This window comes from Podarcis tiliguerta (assembly GCF_965153285.1).
Source record: "Podarcis tiliguerta genome assembly, chromosome: Z".
In the NCBI taxonomy this organism is placed as follows: Eukaryota; Metazoa; Chordata; class Lepidosauria; order Squamata; family Lacertidae; genus Podarcis; species Podarcis tiliguerta.
In genome coordinates this window covers 15,564,436-15,587,818 of record NC_139553.1, presented here as the reverse complement: position 1 = coordinate 15,587,818, position 23,383 = coordinate 15,564,436, and the positions used below count along the sequence as shown (strand labels likewise).

Here is a 23,383-nt window from a genome sequence, read left to right as displayed (position 1 = left end):
ATGAAATGTGCTTTAAACTATGGTTACCAGATGTCCCCATTTCCTGGGGACAGTCCCCGGATTTACAAATCTGTCCCTGGACAAAATCCGTCCCCGGAATGTCCTCGGATTTCATTTAACGTCCCTGGATTTATATTTTAAATGTTGTAGATTTATTAGTAGGGAATGAATGTTGCTTGATTAGTTCAACGGCACAAGACACATCATATGGGGACTTCTGACGAGGCAAAATGGTGGATGCCACGGCAGCAAGCAGCTCCTGAAGCCAGCCAGAGCCAACTATGCTACCAGGCTGGCTCTGGGCTGCTGAGACTGCTGCTGCCGCCGCCACTGCCAAGGGGGATCTGGGGACGCCTGCCGCGTCAACTGGGTCACCCCACCCCATGACCCAAATCGAGCCGGGAGCAAGAGCCCAGCGACGCTCTGGGGCTGACATAGGGAGAAGGAGGAGAGGAGGAGAAGCAAGAGAGAGAAAGAGGAAGGAGAAAAAAGAGGGGAGCCCCGACCTTGCTGCGCCAACTGAGGACAAGAAGTAGGAGAGCACCAGGAGGGCAAGGACACGTGGCTGAGCTCAGGCCTGATATGAGCCTCCTCCACTGTGGCTAGCGCTCCAAGAGAGCAGGTCAGGGCCCAGAGGAAGGCTGTGCGACACAGGAGACCACAAAAGAGAAGATATTACTTCTTAATTTTTCAAAAATAACTTTTTAAAAAAATCCTCTTTTTTTTGTTAAAAAAATGTCCCTGGATTCGTTGAAAAAAATCTGGTAACCTTACTTTAAACTCAGGGCTTTTTTCAGTCAGAACTTGCCGGAACTCAGTTCTGGCACCTCTCAGGTAGGTGACATTGCCAATCTAAGAGAACAAGGGAGGCATTCATGGTAAGTTCCAGCACCATTTTTTTCTAGAAAAAGAGCACAGTTTAAATGTATAGTGTAGATATGTTCAAAGTCTTTAACAAGACCTTGAAAAGACTCTATGAACTTGGTGGTTTTTATCCATGTTCGTTAATCTTTGCATAAGAAATAAAACTTAACCAGACTGCATAGAATTTTTCTGTGGCTTGAATTTTCTGGTGTGCACAACATTGGCATGTTAGTTGATCCATTAGCACCAAATCCCAGAGCTATCAATGCCAATTACCATCAAATGAGTGCTCATAGCTATCATAGGGTTGCCATATTTCAAAAAAGTGACACAAAAGTTGTTTAGCCCTTTCTTTTGCCCAAAGTTGTTGAGCTTTTGAGCTATTTTTAATGAAATTTGCCAAAAACAACACTTCCGACATGGGCTGCCATAGGTCTGGAATTTTCCGGACATTTAAGCGATTTCCACGCAGACGCTGTTTACGAGGGCCGAATACAAGCTACGTCAGGGGAATTCTGGATATATGGCAACCCTTACTCCTTAATGCAATCATCAGAGGGTGGCTAGAACTTCAGGGCCCAAATCCCGATTGTAATAGTAAAAAATAGAGATGGGGGGCCCCTGCAATTTGGAGGTTTGGCAGAGTGGCCTGATTGGTTATCTGCAGTGGAGGCTGGTCCGTTGGGGTGAATGGAGCACTGCGCTGCCAACCTGTCTATCCTCAGCCAGCTCCCAACCAGTTGCCTTATTTTTTTACATCTCATCCAGGGGTGGACCGGCCTATCGGCTTCCGCCTCCTTACTCTCAGTGTTGCTCACTAGGAAGGAGGATGTGGACCAAACTAGAATTAGTTGGCTCCTCCCTCTCATTGGCTCTGGCTCCACCTACTGTTTGGGCTCCACCCTAGCAGTTGAAATAGGCACCAAACTCCACTATTTATCTGACATGCTTTGTGAAAGACTCAGGGCTTTTTTTCAGGCAGAGCTCACCGGAGCTGAACTCCAGCACCTCTCAGGTTGACGCCATTGCCATTCCAAGAGAACAAGGGAGGAGTTCATGGCAACCGCTGGCACCTCTTTTTCTAGAAAAATAGCACTGAAAAGACCTGTAGGAAAAAACGTTGAACTAATGGGCAACTCCATGAATGTTGGAAGACTGAGGCAATGATGGCCACCAACCTAGATACGTTTCCAGTATGTTTCTGAGCACAATTCAAAGGATTGGTGTCCCTGTAATCCTGAGGGAGCATCTCCAGACCCAGCATTCAGCCCCATGGGCTTAGTTGGGGGTGGCAGGGGGAGCTGGCTGGCAAGGATGTTGTTTATATATGTTTGTTATGAGAAGGGAAAACCACATTGAAAAGTGGCAGGATGAGGCACCTAAGTGAATCATCACACACAGCTGCGCTGTGACTCGAGGGGGGGGGGAGCTGTGTCAAAAACTAGTGAATGGGCCCAGAGCTCCATTCAGTGGAATGAGCAGGAGGCTCACCTTGCCACCTTTTGAAGCACAGGCAGATCCCGCCCCCCACCATTTCTTTTGGTTGATTGGGGAGGAAAGTTTGTGGCTAGAGCATGGGTAGGCAAACTAAGTCCTGGGATTAGATCCGGACCAAACACCTTCTAAATCCACCTTGCCACCTTTTGAAGCACAGGCAGACCCCACCCCCCACCATTTCTTTTGGTTGATTGGGGAGGAAGGTTTGTGGCTAGAGCATGGGTAGGCAAACTAAGGCCTGGGACCGGATCCAGACCAAACGTCTTCTAAATCCGGCCCGTGGACAATCCGGGAATCAGCATGTTTTTACACAAGTAGAATGTGACCTTTTATTTAAAATGCATCTCTGGGTTACAGTGGTACCTTGGGTTACATACTTAATTCGTTCCGGAGGTTCGTTCTTAACCTGAAACTGTTCTTAACATGAAGCACCACTTTAGCTAATGGGGCCTCCTGCTGCCGCTGCACCGCCACTGCACGATTTCTGTTCTCATCCTGAAGCAAAGTTCTTAACCCAAGGTAATATTTCTGGGTTAGCGGAGTCTGTAACCTGAAGCGTATGTAACCTGAAGCGTATGTAACCTGAAGCGTATGTAATCCAAGGTACCACTGTATTTGTGGGGCACAGAGAATTCATTCATTCCCCCCCCCCAAATATAGTCCAGCCGCCCACAAGGTCTGAGGGTAGAGTGGACTGGACCCCTGCTGAAGTTTGCTGACCTCTGGGCTAGTGTGTTCGACCTTGGGAGACCAGGGTAAATTTGTGTAAATAAACCCATATATCCTTAAACACTAATATCCACCATCCCTGCTTCTAAGGAAACTTAACATGGCATAAGCACCTGGAACCCTTGGAATTTTGCGCAGCTCAGTGACTTGGGCAGCATGCAACAATATTGTTCTTCTCGTCGTTGTTTAAATTATCTGAATATAAAATGTTAATCCAAAAGTTGCAACAAGTCTGAGCCCTGAAGTGGCATAAACATTATTCTTTAAATTATACAAATATAAAACGTGACTCCAAAGTTGGAGTTCTGCAGGTTGCATACATCATCATCATCATCATCATCAAAATACAAAAGGTGACTGAAAGCGCTGCAACAGGCCTGAGTCCTGCAGCTGCCCTGAATCACGCAAACAGAAACGTGGTCAACGTTAAAACTAGATTGAAAAACAAACCCGCAGCAGTTGTGCTTTTGATCACCGCAAATATGCACAGTACATATTATTACTCTTTAAGGCTCCTCCCCGTCCCGTCTCCTCCTCTCCTAGGCTCCTCCCATCTGGGCCTTTCCTGAGGAGCCACGCGGAGCCCGCCCCTGGCCACGTGACCCCCTCCTCCTCCCGCCCGCCTCCCCCGGAAGCAGAGGTTCGCTCGGCTAGCGCCGCGCCTCTTTCCCGGCCTGTCTCTCCTCTCCCTGGCTGCCCCTCCCTCCTTCTACTTCCTGTCTCGGGCGGAAGCGAGGGGCGGGATTTCCCTTTCCGGGTACGGGTCCCCAGGCGGAGAGAGAAAGAGGGAGAGGGAGAAGGGGGGGAGGGAGAGGAAGGCGAAGCGAGATTGAGCCCCCGGGCGCTGGACGGAGGAGAGGCTGAGTGAGTGAGCGGCCGGCAGGAGCTGCCGGGCGGGGGGAGGCCCAGGAGGAAGGAGGAGGCCCAGGAGGAAGGAGGAGGCCGAGGCGGCGGCGGGAGGAGGCCTGGGCCGAGGCGGCGGCGGCGGCGCGCGCGTCATGGCGGAGCTGGCTCTGGGGCCGAGCGCGGCACCCGCGGGGGCGGGGAAGAGCGAGGGCTTCGTCGACGCGCTGCACCGCGTCCGCCAGGTAAGAGCGGGTGGGTGGGGGCGAAGGCCGCATGGCAGACGGCGAGGAGGGCCCGGCCTGGCCCCTCGCCTCACCTCGCCACCCCGCGCGCCTCGGCCTTGGCAGCAGGAGGAGGCAGCATATGGAGAAGTGGGGAAGGGTAGCCCCTCGGGCCTCCTCCTGGGGGGTGTGGGAGGCAGGGAGGCCGGCACGGGGAGGCGTTTCTGGTCCTTTCCAGGGGTCTGCCCCGAACTGCATCCCATCCAGGGGCCATAGCGTGGCGCGCGAGACAACTTCCCGAGTTCTCTGGCGTGGGTCGAACTCAGTGTTGCCTGCACTGGCAGGCAGAGGCTGTCCAGCGTTTCAGGCGGATTGGTGTGTGTGTGTTGGGGGGAACCTCGACGGTCCTGTTTAAAGGAAACGTTCCTAGCACTGAACTGTGGCCGCTTTTCCCAAAGGAGGCAGACTGCGTTGCCTACACTGGCAGGCAGTGGCTCTTAAGGGCTTTCAGGCAGGGACCTTTCGCAATCCCACCTGGAGATGTGGCCATGTGGGAATGGACTTGGAGCCACCAAGCCACAGTTCTGTCTCTTAAAGAGGAAAGCAAGGCTCTAGCCCTTGTGGTTCTCAATAAAGGGATGAGTTAAGTGGGGGCATGAGAAAGCTGTCTTATACAATGTAAGAACGTTGTTCTGTTTAGCTTAGCGGGCTGGGATGGGGTAGGCAGGCTAAGCCAGGCCAGGAGGAGGAGTAGGCATATGGAAGGTGGGCCCATCACAACTCCTCCTGGGAGAAGGGATGCCGTTGTGGGAAAGGGTGTGTGTCAAGTGTGGGGAGACATTTTTCTCCATAGGACACAATGAGGCATAAGGTAACTTCCTGAGTTGGAACATTGGAATTTGTTTATCTCAGTGCTGTCTTCACTGAGAGGCAGCAGCTTTCAGCAGTGGTCTTTTCCCAGCTATGGCTGGAGATGCTTCTGAAGATTGAACCTGGGGCCTTCTGCATACAACCGAGTTACAACCATTCCCCATAATATAGGAACACAGGAAGCTGCCTTACAGTAAGATTATTAGGGTCTGTCTAGCTTATTGTTAGGGACGCGGGTGGCGCTGTGGGTTAAACCACAGAGCCTAGGACTTGCTGATCAGAAGGTCGGCGGTTCAAATCCCCGCGATGGGTTGAGCTCCCGTTGCTCCTGCCAACCTAGCAGTTCGAAAGCACATCAAGCGCAAGTAGATAAATAGGTACCACTCTGGTGGGAAGGTAAACAGTGCGCTGCTCTGGTTTGCCAGAAGCGGCTTAGTCATGCTCCTGCCAACCTAGCAGTTCGAAAGCACATCAAGCGCAAGTAGATAAATAGGTACCACTCTGGTGGGAAGGTAAACCGTGCGCTGCTCTGGTTTGCCAGAAGCGGCTTAGTCATGCTGGCCACATGACCCGGATGCTGTACACCGGCTCCCTTGGCCAGTAAAGTGAGATGAGCGCCGCAACCCCAGAGACGGCCACGACTGGACCTAATGGTCAGGGGTCCCCTTTACCTTTACTAGCTCATTGTTGGATAGCGTTGTCTGCACTGACAGGCAGTGGCTCTCCAGGATTTCAGACAGGGAGCTGTTCCAAGCCCTACTTGGAGATGCTGCAGGGAATTGAACCTGAGACTTTTAAACATATGTTTAAACACTGTGCTGTGACCTTACTCCTAAAAATGAACTAAGATTCCAGACCTCATGGTTCTGAAATAAAAGCTGATTTGAATAGGGGCTTACAGAGCTGCCTTATACTGAATCAGACTGTTGGCCCATCAAGCTCAGAAGGCTGGTCTGGGGCAGGCCTGGACGAGGCATATGGGAGAAGGAAGAGGTCACCTGTCATGCTTCCTTTTGCGAGATGGGAGACCAGTGTGGGAAAGGGTAACATATATTAATGCTGTGTGTCAGGTGTGGAGAAGCCTTTTCGGTTTGTGACGAAACTGTATAGGAATAGGGTCATGGTTTTAAAACTGGGAACATAGGAAGATATGCCTTATATTGAGAAAGAGTATTGTGATCTGTCTTAACTCAGTAATGCCTACACTGACTGGTAGAGGCTCTCCAGGGTTTCAGGCAGAGGAGAGTTCCCAGCCCTACCTGGAGATGCTGCTTTGGTTGAGCCTGGAGTCTTGTGCATGCATACTTTGTAACTGAGCCATGGTCCCTTTCTCTAAAAGAGTTAGACCCTTGGTCCGTCTAGCTCAGTATTGTCACAATGACTGGCAGCCGTTTCCCAGGGCATTGGGTAGGGAGTATTTCTCAGTCCTACTTGGAGATGTTGAGGATTGAACCTGGGACCTTTAAAGCACGTGCTTTAATAATGAACTTTAGGGGCCCTTCCCCTAACGTTACAGCAAGGTTTCAGTACTCAGGGTTTGGAATTAAATAGGGAGCTGTCTTGTACTGAGTCAGACTTTTGGGGTTTATCTAACCCGGTATTTTTTACATAGACTAGCTGCAGCTCTCCAGGTTTTCAAGTTAAGAATCCAAGAAGAGCCCAGCTGCGGGTCTCTTTGACCTAGGATGTTATAGCCTGCCTAAGTGGCCTTCAGCACCTGAGGTGTGTTTTGGGTGCTCACCCCATTACTGTGATTGTAATATTGTTTACAATTTAATTGTTTTTAATTCTGGTTTTTAAATTGTTTGAACCAATCCTGGGACCTGCTGGTGAAGGATTGGTAGTAAGTTTAACTACAGTTTATTGATAATAATACTCGAAGCAGACTCATTGAAATCAGTCAACTTCAAGCTACTCACGCCAAATAATTTTCAGTGCGTCTAACCCTGAATATAATTAATGTTGGCCACACATACCCATGCTAGAAATTCACCAGGTGCATTTTGCAACTGGTGCAGGTCCAATTGTGGGAATCTTTGGATGTCAGGTTGGTAACTGACATCTCCATCTGACTGGCCGCTCCAGCTTTCTTAAGCTTATTTATTGCATTTATATCCCACCTTTTTCTCCATAGTTCACCCCCCCCCCATTTAATCCCTACAACAATCCTGTGAGGTAGGTTAAGAGGCTGTGACTGGCCCAAGGTCACCCAGTGAGCATCATGACTTAGTGGGGATTTAAACTCTGATAATCTCCCAGGTCCTAGTCCGACATCCTAGAGTACTTCTGCCATGAGGCGGCTATATAAATTAAGTAGATAAATAAATATGGGGAAAGCAAAATGTCACTTAGAGAAGGGTCTGAAATATATTTCTTGAAGCTTGAATTTGTTGTACAGTGGTACCTCGGGATGCGAATGGGATCTGTTCCAGAGCCCTGTTCGCATCCTGAATGGAACGCGACGGCGTGTCTGCACGGGGCACATTTTGCCGCTTCCGCGCATGCGTGTGACATAATTTTGAGCGTCTGCACATGCGTGAGCGGTGAAACCCGGAAGTAACACACTCTGTTACTTCTGGGTTGCCACGGAGCGCAACCTGAAAGCGCTCAATCTGAAGCACATTCAACTCGTGGTAGGACTGTATTCTGGATTGTTTTGTTTGATGTTTTAATGTGTTGTAAACCACTTTGAGATTTTTTTCATTAAAATATAAAGCAGTATAGAAATGAAATGAATACTACTACTACTACTAAATTCCATTACTATTAGATTTTCCATTAGATATTCTGTTGTGGCGACCATAACCTAGGTTTAAGGTGCCATTTGGCAATTATCTTACGTATTTGAGTTTCTAACACTGCCCCCCCCCATTTTTCCCAACTCAGATTCCACTTTGGAAGCCCCCTCCCAAAGCAGGATGTTTCATAGAGTCATAGAATTGTAGAGTTGGGAGGAACCTCAAAGGTCGTACACTCCAGCCCTCTGCAATGCAGGAATTGAAGCAGCCTTCCTTCTCTTTTGCATGACCTCACCTCCAGCTCCCCCCCTCCCCAGCTGCTGATCTCCAAAGGTAAACTGCCTCTGACATGGAGGAGTAGCCCAGCAGTCTCTTTTTCAAGCCCAGATACTTTTTTGGAAGCCCTCCCAAATCTGCCCTTCTCCTCCCTTGCTTGGCTTCCCTCTCTACCCGTTTCCCTCCTTCAGCAACTGGTCTCCAAAGGTAGACTTCCTGTGGGCATGAAGCCTTTGCTCCCTGTTGTAGCTAGAAAAAGCTATCGTGGAGCTTTGCTTGCTTAGTCCCAAAATGTCTATATTGGGCACTGTCATGTTTTCATGACAGTGGCCAATATGATATTCAACACCCTTTTAAAATGTGCTGGGGTATTATTGGGTTGTTGCTGCTTTTCTTTTGATTATGTATTTTGTGTTTTTATTTTGTGATTTTATCATGTGAACCACCCTGAGACCTAGGGGTATACAAATTTAATAAATAATAATAATAATTTTCATAGCACCACCCCATTGCCCTGTTCGGGAGCCGCACCCCAGGCAGGATAAGGGGCGATGGCCCTCTCCAGCAGTTGCTTTTTGTAAGGTACACTGCCTCTGGACAGTTAATGTTTGTCATGGTTAATAAAACCAAAAGGGCTTTGTTGAATAAAAATGAAAGTTTTATTATGCTGATGATGTTTTCATCTATTTTGTTCAGAGAATTTTGTTTACCCTGCTCCATGGCAGTGGCCGTGGGGGGACAGGGTGCTCACAGAGCAGCTTAACAAAGGTCAGTAGTAAGACAGTCCCTACCCTCACAGGCTTGCTATCGAAAATACATGATGCAAGAGGAAAGAAGAATGGGGGTGGGTGGGAAGATAACAGTTTCAGTTTGCCACTGGGTGACCGTTGAGAGGGAACCAAAGGCTGCTGGTTTCTATGCAGAAATTGGGAGATTGCCCGGCTGGGCTCCTCTGCTTTTGCTCTTCAGCCAGATGTAAACGTCCAGTTGAGGAAGAGCCAAAAGTAGATGGTGTCTCTCTTGTCTTTTTTTTTTTTAAAGGAACTTCTAAATGAGTTCTGCTGGATGTAGAATCAAACAGGTGTTCTATTTTCCCCTCCACCCAAACCAGTAAGACCAAAGCATCTTGGAGAGCCCCATAAGCTGGGGGTGAAAACAGCAGCCCTTTTCTGCTATTGCCACACCCACCTGCCAGGTGGACTACCTTTGGACATGAACGTTCTATTCAATGGGTAGGCAAACTAAGACCCAGAGGCCGGATCCGGCCTAATCGCCTTCTAAATCCGGCCCACGGACGGTCCAGGAATCTGTGTTTTACATGAGTAGAATGTGTCCTTTTATTTAAAATGCATCTCTGGGCTATTTGTGGGGTCTGCCTGGTGTTTTTACATGAGTAGAAAGTGTGGTTTTATTTAAAATGCATCTCTGGGTTATTTGTGGGGCATAGGAATTCGTTCTCTCCCCCCCATATAGTCCGGCCCCCCACAAGGTCTGAGAGACAGTGGACCGGCCCCCTGCTGGAAAAGTTTGCTGACCCCTGTTGTATTACTAGGATGGCTTAGTAAAAACTGGGCCTTGCATAATCAAGGGCAGCAGCCTGTTTTCTCACAATGGGCAGTAATGTAGAAAGCTGCAGCCCTACCTGGAGATGCCAGGAATTGAATCTGGGATGTTCTGCATGCAAGGCAGATGCTCTGCAGCAGAGCCAGAGCCCTTCCTGGGATCATAGAAAGCTGCTTGATACAAAGTCAGACTAGCGGTCCATTTAGTCTTGTCTACATTGATTGGCAGCAGTTCTGTAGAGTTTTGGACAGGATTCTCTCTCCAGCTCTACCTGGAGATGCTGCTGTGAATTGAACCAGGGGCCTTCTGCATGCAAGGCAGATGCTTTGCTCATTAGATATCTTCCCAAGATGCCTAGGAAGCAAAGAAATAGATGAAGGCAGTAGTGTCCTTGATGTTGCTTCTTAGCACGTTGGTACAGTACCCCTCTTGAACTTGGAGGTAACATACAGCAGATGTGGTTGAGTTGAGTTCTTGAGTTAGGAATGTGTGATCACTGACCCTGGAGCCAGCCCTACCATTAGGACATAGTGAGGTAGCTCCCTAGGGAATGGACGGTGGCATCAGGGTAATCAATGGAAAATCATGCTCCCGCCGAGCCTGTTATTGTATATCATGTGGTGTACCTGCCACCCCCTTAGCCAGTCTTCTTCAATCTTTGGGTCCCATATATTGTTGGACTATGATCCCATCACTGTGACCATTTGCTGTGCTCTCTAGAGCTAATAGGATTTGGAATCCAAGAACATCTGGAGGGCTACAGTTTTGCTGCCCCTGCCATACAACCAAGATGGCAAGTAGCTATTGCTAGCTCCCCACCCCCCTGTGAATTTAAACCTGTGTTACAGCAGGGTCACATCTAGTTGAGCATCCTGTTCTCACTGTGGTCAAGCAGCTGCCTTTGGGAAGCTCATAAGCAAGACCTGAGTGCAACAATACTCACACACTACTTGCAGTTCCCCACAACTGGTTTTCAGGGGTGTACTGCCTCTGACAGTGGAGGTATCTCTCCTCGCCCTGCACATTACATACCTACTTTTTAAGGCAAACATTCTCAATAATCTCACTGTAGCCTTTCCTCATAGAAGAGTTGTCCTTTTCTATGCCTTTTCCAGCTGTGCTGTATCCTTCTTGAGATACAGCAACTGTTGGGCCTCAGCACACAGATTTGTGTAATGGAATGAAGAAGCTGGCAATTTTGTCTTTCTGTTCACTGTTTTCATTTGGTTTTATCTCTTCAGGGCGTGAGTGGGATGTGTTTGTCAGAGATTCTTGGGTTCTTTTGGGGGAGGCTCCTGGAGAGGAATGCGGGGAGTAGGGGTCAGATGATAGGGGCCGGAACCAGATGTCCAGCATGATACTTTTGGAAGAGTTCTCTTCTAATTTAATGATTTTTGCTTGTTTCGCCATCCAGAGGGCTGCCGGTCTGGGGCAGCTCAGATTCCTGCGGCATCTTAAAAGACAGATTTGTTGTAGTATAAACTTTTGTGGACTGCAGTTCTCTCAGTCAGGCTTCATACATCTCATACATTTAAAGCACACACAGCCAAGAATCTTGGGAACTTTACTTTACTCCTCACAGTTCTACACGTTCCATTACTTTTAACAAACTACAGTTTTCATAATTCTTTGGGAGCAGTTTTGTGGTTTAATGTGTTTTAAATGTATGCTGTGGATGTGATCAAATTCTCAATAGAGCCCAAATAGTTCCTGAAATAAATTTGCCTTATTTTCCACTGGCATATTCTGGTTGGGACTGTGGGCAGGGCAGGAAAGGGTTAAACTCCCCCCATGTGCTGCCTTTTTGACAACCCTATGCCAAACTCTTAAGCCACCATGACCCAGTTGATATGGTGACCAATACAGTACTGTATTTAGTACCTGTTCAACTTTTGACCCTCCATACTTATGAAAGAGCATGAGGTGCCTCTCTGCCATACATGTATGTTTCAACAAATCTTTCTGTTTGCTTGAGAATGGTAGAGCTGTATTCTACCTGGCTTGCTTTACAATTCCCAGTAATCTCTTCTTATTTTTTTGGTGTGTGTGGCGGGGGGGAGTGCTGTACATAATATCATTGTTAGTTGACTGTAATACTTCACACACCTTGAGGAAATAGACTCTAGGTTAGGGATAGGGAATCTGTAGTCCATCAGTCTCAGCCAGCATGTTCAATTAGGGCTGGATGATGAGAGTTGTAGAAAACTGGAGAGCTCCCAATTTCTGCTCTGGCCAGTGAAAAGTTGGGCCACCAAACATCTGTTAGTTGCCAGAAGACATATTGGCTGTCTCGTTTCATAATCATTACTGCTTGTGGGGCACAAACCAGTCTAGAATCTTTCTCAAGAGATTCCTCTTTCTGGTCTGGTCTTTTGGAAAGGAAAATGAAAGCCGGGAAGACAGAAAGTAGAAATCAGCAACGATTGAAGTTATTGTGCCCTGCCCTCCGTTATCCTTTGTGGAGGGGGCAGCAATCTGGGAACTCCTTAAGGCCTCTTAGTGATCTTATTGAAAGTAGAGGGGGGTGAAAAGGGGATTTAGGTGAGTACACTGTCTACAGTGGATGACATGATGATAAATGCTGGAGGGCTAGTAGTGTTCTCTAACTGCAAATATGCCCTCAAGCTTTGTGGCAGTATAACTGATAACAAACCTCATAGAATTGTAGGATTGGGAGTCCAAAAGCTCATTTAGTCCAACCCCCTGCATCCCTGAAATCTGAACTTTCTTATTTTTTCCTGCTACTTTTCCCTTCTTGGGACATGTCAGCTTCTATGTAATGCTTGGCTGATACCACACAGTGTGTGTGTTAAATACCTTTTTCCGTTGAAAGGACCCTTGTGGACTCTAGAGCAGGGGTTGGCAACTTTTTTCAGCCGTGGGCTGGTCCACCATCCCTCAGACCATGTGGTGGGCTGGACTATATTTTTTTTGGAGGGGGAAAGGAGCAAATTCCTATGCCCCACAAATATCCCAGAGATGCATTTTAAATAAAAGCACACATTTTACTCATGTAAAAGCACCAGGCAGACCCCACAAATAACCCAGAGATGCATTTTAAATAAAAGGGCACATTCTACTCATGTAAAAACACACTGATTTAAATAAAAGGGCACATTCTACTCATGTAAAAACACACTGATTCCCGGACTGACCACGAGCCGGATTCAGAAGGCAATTGGGCTGCATCTGGCCCCCGGGCCTTAGGTGGCCTACCTCTGCTCTAGAGCACTGGTCTTCAGCTGATGAGACCCTCCATCCATCCAAAAAAGGCTTGTGGACTGATCTAAGGTGGGCTGGATTCACAGCCCTAACACAGTGCATCTATTGTAGAAAAAAAAGGAATGGGTCTCCAAACATGTTCAGCTCTGAGACCTGCTCCCTACCTTGCAAGACTTTCCCCACTTGACCTGGGAGGTGAACAGAATCTTGCGGTATTGTTTAGTGCGGTGTTGTTGTCATTGATATTATTTATTGTATCTTTATTTTTAGATCTTAAAATGAATTATGTGGGAATTTGTTCAGTTTTGTTGTGTACCCTTTGATGTGTTTTATTTCTTGTTTATGGCTACTTCTGTTATGTTTGCAATCATTTAAATGATTCATATTGCAAAGCCGCCTTGAGCATCATTCTAACTATGGAAAGGCGGCATACAAATGTGATGGTGGTGGGGGTTGGGTTAAAGGTGGGTCCCACCCCTGTAAAAGTTGGAGGCTGCTGCTCTAGAGCGTATGTGAAAAGATGTTAGGAGTTGCCTTAGAATCTTGTTGGCCATAAAACTGCTTTCTATTCTGACAGCAGGTTTGTGCCAAGACCTTTTAACTTTTGAACTTGTATGTTGCACATGCATAGTTGACCTCTATCAGTGACCTGCATTGTAGCTGAGGAGGCCACATGATTTGTCAGAGGTAGCTTGAGAAATTTGAGTTTCAACTCCTTCATCTTTGGCCATGGGCAAACTAGGGTTTCTCAGGTTCAACCCACAATGTGCAGATATGTGGTGGATGAGGTATGGGTTTGAGTCCCCTAGTATCCACTAGGCTTGCCAAAAATGTTTCATTAATAAGTGATTCTGAGGGTCTGTGTTTATTCCCTATACATGTAATAATCATAGTGGTGATCTTGCCAAATGCCAACATGCAAACTTTGATTTTCTTGAACTATTTATTGAAGCGCGTTGGCATTTCTTCTTGAAATGAATTTCAGAAGTATTTATTATATAAATTATTTAAATAATGATAATGGTGGTATTATTCACCATGATTCCAAATCCTTTCCCCTGGTCAATCACTGCCAGTTCAGACCCCCATCAGTGTATAAGTCGAGTTAGGGATTTACTTCTGCCTGGTATGCATTACTTTACTTTTACCTAAAATCTGTTATTTTTGACACCTGTTCATCTAGTTCAGAGAGGTCTTTTAGAGTGCTTCACAGTCTGGTTGAGTTTTCACCATCCTGTGTTTTTTTAAAAAAACCAACCACCTTGTTTTCATTAGACAAATTCATTAGACAAATTCATGGAGGAGAGGGTTATCGATGGCTATTAGCCACAATGATTATGCTCTGCTGCCATCTTTGAAGGCAGCAGTGCTTCTGAATACCAGTTGCTGGAAACCGAAGAAGAGAAGAGTGCTCTTGTGCTTGAATCCTGCTTGCTGGTTCCACATGGGCATCTGGGCTGGGCACTTTGAAGACAGGATGCTGAACTAAAAGTAACTTGTCTGCACTTACCCCACCCCACTGCTTTGTTCACAGTTGTGAAGAATATTCTTATGTTATGAATGGTCCGTGTTGCCATTAAGAAAAAGAGGTAGGAGTAGACCAATATATATGTGCACTGTCCCTGGATAAAGTGACTTTTCTTCTTTAAGTTCTCAAAGTTCTTAACCTAGCCCAGGGTTGTCATCAGAACTAGCCAGATGTTTAACTGATAATCAGTCACAGTCAGTATGAAAAAGAAGACTTTAGAGTCATCTTGCCCTTAAATGGCAACTAGATATTTTGTTTTAGGAACTAACCTTGGTTTAAGGAGCCATCTGGTGCCTAGCTTATATATCTGAGTTTCTAACCCTGTTTTTGAACCCGGTTCAATAGCACAGGTCCCAGAGCAGATCCTTGGGAGACCCCACAGCTCATTCCCTTGTGACAATTCCATTGTGACAGCCGTCTTCTATTGTGACAGGCACTCATGAACTTCTAGTCTTTTTCTCCCCGTACTCCCCTTTCTCCTGGGCATCACAAGTCTCAGATAAGTGAGTTAGCTGACATAACTCTTGTTTCTTAGGAAGCCTGAACGATGCTGCTCTTGCTGATTTCGAATGTAGGTTGTATGTTGTTGGTATGGACTTTTTTGTGGGTAGATCAGAAGGTTGGGCTTCTTCCTAGAGGAATGTACTTTAGAGCAGCAATTTTATGGGTCTGTCTCTGTCTATGTAAGTTCTTTTCCCTGCTACTACTGATGTATCATGGATGTGCTGCTCACTCCCCACTCCCTTTGTTTCGCTATTCTATTCTCACTGCAAGGGCAGTTTCCAAGTGGGGAGGTGTGGTTTAATCTTATCTAACCAGGGTTAGATTGGGCCACGACCTTTGGGGTGCCTTCCAACTCTACAGTTCTATGATTCTGTAATAAGACAGGAGATACTGGTTTATCAGTCTCATTCATAAACAAGTGCTAAGCTAGAGTTCTCCAGTTATAACAGGTAGGTAGCCGTGTTGGTATGATGCAGTCAAAATATATTTAAAAAATTAAAAAAATTGTCCAGTAGCACCTTAGAGACCAACTAAGTTTGTTCTTGGTATAAGCTTTCGTGTGCATGCACACTTCTTCAGATACTTTGTGGTTTAATGTGAGCCACAATGGAATGCTAAAGCCTTAACACAGTGGGAAGCAGACAGTGGGAAGCAGACAAGCCAGGCACTTGTTCTCACCTGTGTAAACCATAGTTTGAGAAGTTAGGAAAGGTTATATGTATGTGACTATAGGCAACAACCATTTCACATGGGAGTTTCTTTTCCCGGTCCCCACATTGTATTGGCAGATCTCGCTTAAGTGTGTTCTGCCCCTCCCCCATTCCACCTACATTCTTCCCTCATCCAGGTCCAAAAGGACCTGTGCGCTAGTGATCATATATCATTTGGACGTACCTAAAATGTTTGTCACTTGTATTCAAAAGGAGTGTGCAGGGGTCAGTAAAGAGTGAGTGAAATGGACTTCACATCAGTTTTGGACGATATATTTCCCAGCCACAACAAGCACTTCTCAGGTTCTGCCTGCCTAAGCCTTTGAAGAAGCCCCCTGCCGCACCAGCTTACTTGAGCCAGAGTAATATGGGGGCTTGCTCAGCTGGGGAGCGGGAGGCTTGCCACCCCCAGCTGAGCAGTTTAAGGAAGCCCTAATGCCCTTTTGGGTTTGTGAGCCGGAGCAGTATTGGGGCTTGGGCTGGGCGATGCTGACTGGGGCTGATGGGAATTGGAGTCCCAACATGGTCTGGAAGGCCACACAGTTCCCTGATCTAAGAAGAGGTCACCTCTTCTTTCATGATGATTGCCTCTTCTAAATAAGAGGGCTTCTTCCATCTCTTGCAAGCAGTAGGGAACGATGCTGCAAGCTAGATCAGAGGTCAAATGTTGCTGGACTCCACTTTCCACCATCCCTGAACGTTAGCCATACTGGCTGCAGGGGCTGATGGGAGTTGGATTCCCCGTAACATCACAAGCATCACAGGTTTCTCATTTCTGCCGTACTTTAAAAAAAAAAGGGGGGGGGGAGAGAAGTTAAAGTGGAAAAAAGAGATGTCTCTGCAACAGCTTTGCAGTTGTCAGGGTTGCCTGGTGTGATAGGGTGGCTTCCGTTTCTATGTCCACATCATAAGGGACGCGGGTGGCGCTGTGGCCTAAACCACTGAGTCTAGGGCTTGCCGATCAGAAGGTCAGCGGTTTGAATCCCCGTGATGGGGTGAGCTCCCATTGCTTGGTCCCAGCTCCAGCCAATATAGCAGTTCAAAAGCACGTCAAAGTGCAAGTAGATAAATAGATACCGCTCCAGCGGGAAGGTAAATGGTGTTTCTGTGTGCTGCTCTGGTTTTGCCAGAAGTGGCTAGGTTGCCTACCCCTGGATTTAGTCATGCTGGCCACATGACCCAGAAAAATTGTCTGCAGACAAACGCCGGCTCCCTTGGCTAGTAAAGCGAGATGAGCGCTGCAACCCCAGAATCGTTTGCGACTGGACTTAGCTGTCAGGGGTCCTTTACCTTTTTTAAGAACAACATAATCAAGTCTCTTTTCTGTTCCTGACACCCCCAATAAATCTTCCATTTTAATATGGCATTTGTAAAAATGTGTTTAGACCTGTTACTATTTTATAGAGGGAGGGAGAGTTCTTAGTACCCCACCCCTTGTGTTCTGGTATTAGAAGGTGCTCAGGATTTGTCAGCTATTAGCTTGAGCCTGACATAGGGGCATGTGATGTGTTGTGGCTGTTCTGGGGTGCAGAGAGCAGCATTTATGGGTTTCCACATTGGGAGAATGACAGCTGTTGGTGGGTAGGGTATGACATTGATGTTTGATAGGCTGAGTCAGTGCAAACAGGAACTGAGCAGGGAGAGCAAAAAGTCTTAAGTGCATTTTGGATTTTTGAGGGGGTATTTACTGAAATCGTTAATGGGTGCCACTGGAGATAGTGACAGGCACACTGGTGCCTGCAGGTGCCATGTTAGCCATCCCTTGGTGTAGCCAAGCTGCCCGGGGAGTCTGGTTGAGATGCAGCTCCAACTAGCTGGGCTTCCCAGTATCCTTTTTGACATGTGACATTAATTCAGTTTCTTGGTTGCCAGTGTGGGGTTGGTTCCCTCTGGCTGAGCCACCAAAATGGCATTGTTCCTTTGCACTACCGGCCCTTTGAAACAACAGTGAAACTGTGTCATGTTTCTGCCATAGCCCCTCCCTGCTGCACCATACCCTCTGGGTGGACACTCCCTGCATACCCCACCACAGTTGTGACTTGTACACCTCCCATGTGGAGGAGACCTCCAGCTGACCGTGGCTGAGTTGTGAGCCAGACCATGGTCCTATGTGCTCCTAAAGCATCTCTGTGGGGGTTGCTTTCAGCCTGTTGCTCAACTGTTAACAGAATCTAGGAACAGGCACCTCTAATTAATTTAGTCAGGAAAATGGGCATGAGCAGCGGGAGAGTATAATGTTGCAGTGACCCTGGAGGGGTGCGACTTGTTATTTCTTTGTTGGCAGTATCTGCGTCACCCACTTCCATAGGAGCAAACCCACCAATGTCCCAGGTAATCTGTACTGTGCTCTGGTTGGCTCAGTCCATTAACTAATCAGTTCCTTCTCCTGCCTTTATAAACTTGCTGCCATCTGCATAGCCTCCTCTTGGATTCCGTCTCTCACTCATGCTGCATCGTGTGTCTTTTGGTCACACTCTAGCATGATGAAATTTTGATTCCCCACCCCACCCCGCAATATATATATATTGCTGAAAAAGCTGTTTCTTGCTGTTTCAGCCACATAAGAAGTAAACTAGTTTGCTCATGTTGTTCCAAACTTTTTCTTTCTTTCTCTACAGCAAATGGCTGCTAAAATTGGTGAGATCCCTCACTTGAATAATTCCACACCGCTTGTGGACCCTTCAGTGTACGGTTACGGAGTAAAACGGCCCCTGGATGATGGAAGTAAGTCTCCTTGGTTTTCTTCTGTTTTGCCTTTTGATACTTGCTGTTAATCATATTATTTTGGGGAGGGGGTTGGTGGCATGATGTCTGCTGGCAGAGTGCTTATTGCAAATTAATAGAATATCATTGTAGTAGAACAGGGACGTCCAACTCCCAAGAGACTGTGATCTACTTACAGGGGGGAAAACTGGCAGTGATCTACCCCGGGGGGGGGGGTTCAGCTCAAAGTTTTTGAGCTTGCTTTAGGGAGGAAAGCCCCGTTATTAAGGGGGAAATGTCGGACTAGAGTAAAGGGGAAAGGAGATTAGTCGCTCACCAAAAGATAGCTATGGAAACAATCTGCCTTACAGCGAAAACTCCGTCTTCCGTTCCTACAATCATGCAAAAATGAAGGGCGGGGAGATGGGGGGGGGCTGCTGCTCTTAGGCAAAAACAAAGGAAAAGGATCCTGCGATCAACAGCGATCGACCGGAACCTCCCAGGGATCGACCAGTCAATCCTGATTGACCTGTTAGACATCCCTGTAGTAGAAGATTCATTTTGCCACATGTGGTGAATATGCAAAATATGTAAGGACTTTTGGGAGATGATTTATAATGAGTTGGTAACTTTCCCCAAAAGACCGGAAGCTTTTTTACTAGGGATAACTGGAGCAGATATCCACCCCCCTCCAAAACAGATAAATCTATTATTTTACGGAATATGACAGCATATTATACACACAAAAAGGGTGAGATGAGGTGGTACCTACCAAAGGAGAATGGCAGCTGAAATGGATAGAATATGTAGAATTGGCAAGTTTTGACATGTAAAATTAGAGATAAAATTAAGTTTTGACATGTAAAATTAGAGATAAAATTAGAGACTGATTTTAAAGAAGATTGGAAAATATTTGTAGAATGCTTTAAAACTCACTGGAAAAATGTTAACGCAAATAGGATTTGAGTAAGAGTAGCAGTAGGGGTGAACTTTTTGTTTTTATTGTGAGATAAGGTGAAGGTATAGAGTAACTATAATATGCAGCATAAGCTGAAATTTTGAAGGAACCATGGAGGGAGGGAGGGGAAGTTGTAGGAGGAATGATGGATTGCTAAATTTGAAATGTTGTTTATTTGTTAAAATTTATGAATAAAATTATTTTTTTAAAAAGAAGATTAACACTGGAATGCCAGAAGTGATTAAGAGAATAATGTCTTCCACAGTCACTATGTCTGGACAGCCACTTTACTCTTTTTCCAGACAAAGCAGAACCGTGGCAGTTAAACGCCACTGATCAAATCTTTCCACCTGGATGGCAGGGCTTGTCAAATGACAAGTAGGTTTTGGCAGTGCTGACGAAGCTAGATTGAATGTTCCCTTGATTAGTTGATGGTGAAATTCAGGTGAAGCTGTGCCTGGGAAGCGAGAGGAGGGGATAGGGCATCTGGAGTCTGCTAGTTCAAACCCAACGGCTGCAAAGTTAGGTATGTCCTATTGGTCTGTTGGTTTCCATAGGCTGATATGCCCCTAACTCACTATGTGACTGGCCTGACTGTGCGTGGGACCATAGATAGGTTGGCTGGTGAACCCCACTGAGCTGGCTCATGTTAACCCAAGTGAACAGAAAATAATAAGAGCCCTGGTCCATTTAGTCCAACCTTCTGCTCTTATAGTGGCAAATCAGTGGGAAGCCCACAAGCAGGAGCTGCGTGCAACAGTTCTTCCCTCCTGAGATTGGTATTCGAAAGCTTACTGCCCTGACTAAATGTGGTCTGTTTAACCTGCTGTGATTTTAAGATGGTCTCCAGTTTAATACCCCCTTAAAAAAAATCCTATTGGCTGGGTTTCAAAGAGCCAGGTGTGTTGTCCGCATCCCTCAGTTGCATCCAGGGCTTCCCAGAAAACTCCTCTTGGCGTGGCATCTACTGCAGCCACATGAGCGGCTACATTCAGAAATAAGTTGGCGAAATCAGTGTACTGTAGTTTTCCGTGTATAAGATTATATTTTTTTCTTTAAAAATCATGCCAAAAAGTGGGGGGTCGCCTTATACATGGGTAGTGCATAGGGTGAACATTTGATTGGTTGCTTCTGTGGCTGTCAGCAGCTATTGTGTGTGTTATTTGTTGCTGCATCAATGGGTGGTGTTGATTGGCTGACGCTTTATCAGTTGGGCGGGCGTTAGGCAGCTGCTGATGGTGATGGGGCAGATGGGAGGTGGATTTTGTGCAATCCTCTACAAAAAAGCTCAGCAACTCTGGGCCATCTCCCCTCATTTTCTTAAATTTGAGTCCCCCCAAATAGGGGGTGTCTTATACATGGGGACATCTTTTAGACGGAAAAGTACAGTATGTGCATGGAAAACCTTGATTTAAAAATGAGAATGCATACCCTCATCTGAAACATACATACATACAAACACACACACACACACACACACCACCCAATATTGGAACCATTGGTGAGTTTGGGAAAGATTGGAGGGGAAAATAGGAGTGGTTTCAGAATATAAAGTGAAATGATTAAATGTTCTAAATTCTGGATCAAAATGCTTTAAGTTTAGTTAGTGCAAACAAGAATTGGGGGATATTTGTGGGTCCTTCAGATACTGTTGGACCCCAGCTCCCTTCAGCCCCTGCAGCCGCCAATAGTGGCCAATAACCTGGGATGATAGAAGTTGGAATCCAACGATATCTGGAAGGCCCCATGTATCCCCATATCTGATCTAAGTAACAGAATTCCCTGGTACAATCGGGATGGAAGGATGCCTCTTCTTAGATTAGGGCTGCGGGACTGTTTCACCCTCCATGTATTGTTAAACTCTCTACTCCTCTCAGGCGTAACCAGCCTGGATGATGGGAGTTATAGGTCACTGGCAGGTCTCTGGTCCCCCATCAAACCTGTATTCCTCTGTGATTAGATCCTGAATGCTTGAGGCATATTTAAGTTCATGGTGTGTAAATGCTTTTGCCCTGTTGTCTGAGGCTAACTATGCAAATGTTCTTCTAGCTCACTGTGAGATCCTAAATGCATTGAAAGGATGTGCATTCTCTGAACTCTTTTTGTCTCTTTTCTTAATTTGTAGTGAGTTTTACTTTATTTCTAAGCTCAAACAAAATAACTTATGGGGTGACCCCCCCCTTCCCCCTCTTGGCTTGCTGCAATGCGCTCTCCATGTCATGCTTGGCGAAAAAGACATTTTGAGTGTTTTAGTGGGCAGCAGCTCCCTATAATTATTTCTGAAACAAAAACTTCACAAATGTATCAGACAACGCGACTAGGCACTGACTTAAATTATAATACATTTCAGCACCAGTCATCTATATGTGCTTGCTATGTACGTTTTAACTTTGGTTGTCACATGGAACAGCTGGTGGCCCTGGAGTTGTTCAGTTATGACTGTGTTCGTCAAGGTTTCCTGGGCACATTTGTGAACCGGAGAGACTGTTGTGGACCCCACAAGCACTCAGCGCAGCCAAGCAGGCATGCTGCAACTTCTTGGCTGCAGGTTCTTCTTTCAAGCCTGATTTCAGCAAGGGAGAAGACGGCCCCCAATTTGTTTGATTTTATTAAGTTTTTTACCATTACCATCATTTTATTTGCAGTCAACAGACTATTCAAGCAATCAATAACCATTTTATAACAATTGACAATAACATTGATTCAAAAAAACCATTAATACAACTGCAAAACTCAGAATTCATAGAATCGTAGAGTTAGAAGTTAGAACCTGAGGGTCATGTAGGAATCTCAACACGCTGTACCCCATCCAATGTGAGACCATACTTGACCCTGCTTAGCTTTGAAAATGTAGAGAATTTGCTACACAATGCACCCCTTTCACCCAGATCCCAAGCCTTCTGTGGAGGCTGTTGCTGATCCCTGTTCTGTTCATTTATTTATTTGATTTCTTGCCCACCCTTTACCATAGAGCCCCAGGGCAGGTTGCAACAATATATACAATTATAAAACAAGTAAAATGGTTGCCACCACAACGAAGTATGCAAACAAACAGTTCCTCAAATAAGAAGAGTTAAAAGTAACTCAAAGAAAGATGCAGACTAGTATAATGAAGATCTTCACTTGGAAGAGAAATAAGAGCCATAGAGAAGGTTCCACAGCAGCCCCGGTGCTGGCAGGGAGCTAACTAGGATGTACCCCTGGTTGTATGATGATTGAGCTACCATGTGGGGTGAGGAAATTTCTTAAACCAGGAGATTATTCTGATGTTCTGTTTTCTCCTTTTTGGGGGGTGGGGGAAAACCACCTTTGTTTCCTAAGTACATCTAGCTAGCATGGCAGTGCTTCAAAGCTTTTAAGTTTCATTTATTAAAGCATGCTAAATTATATTGCTTTCAAAGGCACTGAAATTTTCCCCAGTGCAAATAAGCCTGGAAATTTTTGCATCAGTGGCAAAAGTTCTGGGAACTTTTTGAATTGACGTTTACCTATTTTGTTCCTGCTGAACTTGTCTGGGGGGCAGGGGGACAACAAGAGAAAAAGGGGCCCTTGTCTTGCTTGCATTCAAAATCTCATTGTTCCTTTTCTTCACCTCTATTACTCGTGCATATTCTTGGGGCTGCTTTCTCAACCGCTGGGATGAGCAGCAATGAGCTTCAGCATCAGATATGACTTTTAACAGCATACCTATCCATTTCTGTAAATGGGCAGCTGATTGATGGAGGATTATGCATGAGGCGCTTAACAGCAGTGTGCTGGTTGTAACAAGTTCTTAGGGTGTTGGGGGAAGGGGAGAAGAGAGGGTGGAGGGGTTTTTATTGGCCATATTGAGGATGCAATCTTAACACCCACCTCCTTCCCTTAAAGTATCCTTAATATACAGCAGCAGCTGGAATTGGCTGAGCTGACCTGGGCTTGAAATGGAGCTGGGAACACAGAACAGATTCCCCACCCCCTTTTTTAAATTATGTGCTGCAAAATGTGCCTGCGTGCCTGCCTGTCTTGAAACAAGCAGGAGCTAAGAGCCTCAAAGGCCACTGTGACTATGTCCCTTAGTGAAGGTAGTGAAGATAGGAGCAGGTGAAAGTGGTCTAAGTCTGCTGTGGTTGGCCACTGTCCTCTTTTCAACACTTGTCAAAAACGTTTTCATTTAG

General features: G+C 46.2%; 1 protein-coding gene and 1 long non-coding RNA gene across 12 annotated transcripts in view; one reads left to right on the top strand and one right to left on the bottom strand.

The window, feature by feature from the left end:
* Positions 1-450: 450 nt before the first annotated feature.
* LOC310669731 lies at positions 451-3,655 on the bottom strand. Its single transcript, XR_014507331.1, has 3 exons — positions 3,541-3,655; positions 775-852; positions 451-641 (listed from the first exon to the last, which is right to left on the bottom strand). It is a non-coding gene; the product is annotated as an uncharacterized lncRNA (long non-coding RNA).
* Positions 3,656-3,806: 151 nt separating this feature from the next.
* FUBP3 (far upstream element binding protein 3) overlaps positions 3,807-23,383 on the top strand; it is a 60,153-nt gene continuing 40,576 nt past the window's right edge. For 2 of the 11 annotated variants that reach the window (XM_083423774.1, XM_083423779.1), the window contains exons 1-2: positions 3,822-3,954; positions 18,187-18,292. In XM_083423774.1, coding sequence (XP_083279900.1) covers positions 18,190-18,292 — 103 coding nt within the window. In that variant the 5' untranslated portion in view covers positions 3,822-3,954; positions 18,187-18,189. Of the gene's footprint in view, positions 3,994-4,038; positions 4,179-6,643; positions 6,750-14,839; positions 14,926-17,857; positions 17,900-18,186; positions 18,293-23,383 lie in introns of those variants that run through there. The other 9 variants (XM_083423773.1, XM_083423780.1, XM_083423776.1 and 6 more) reach the window with 9 other exon arrangements.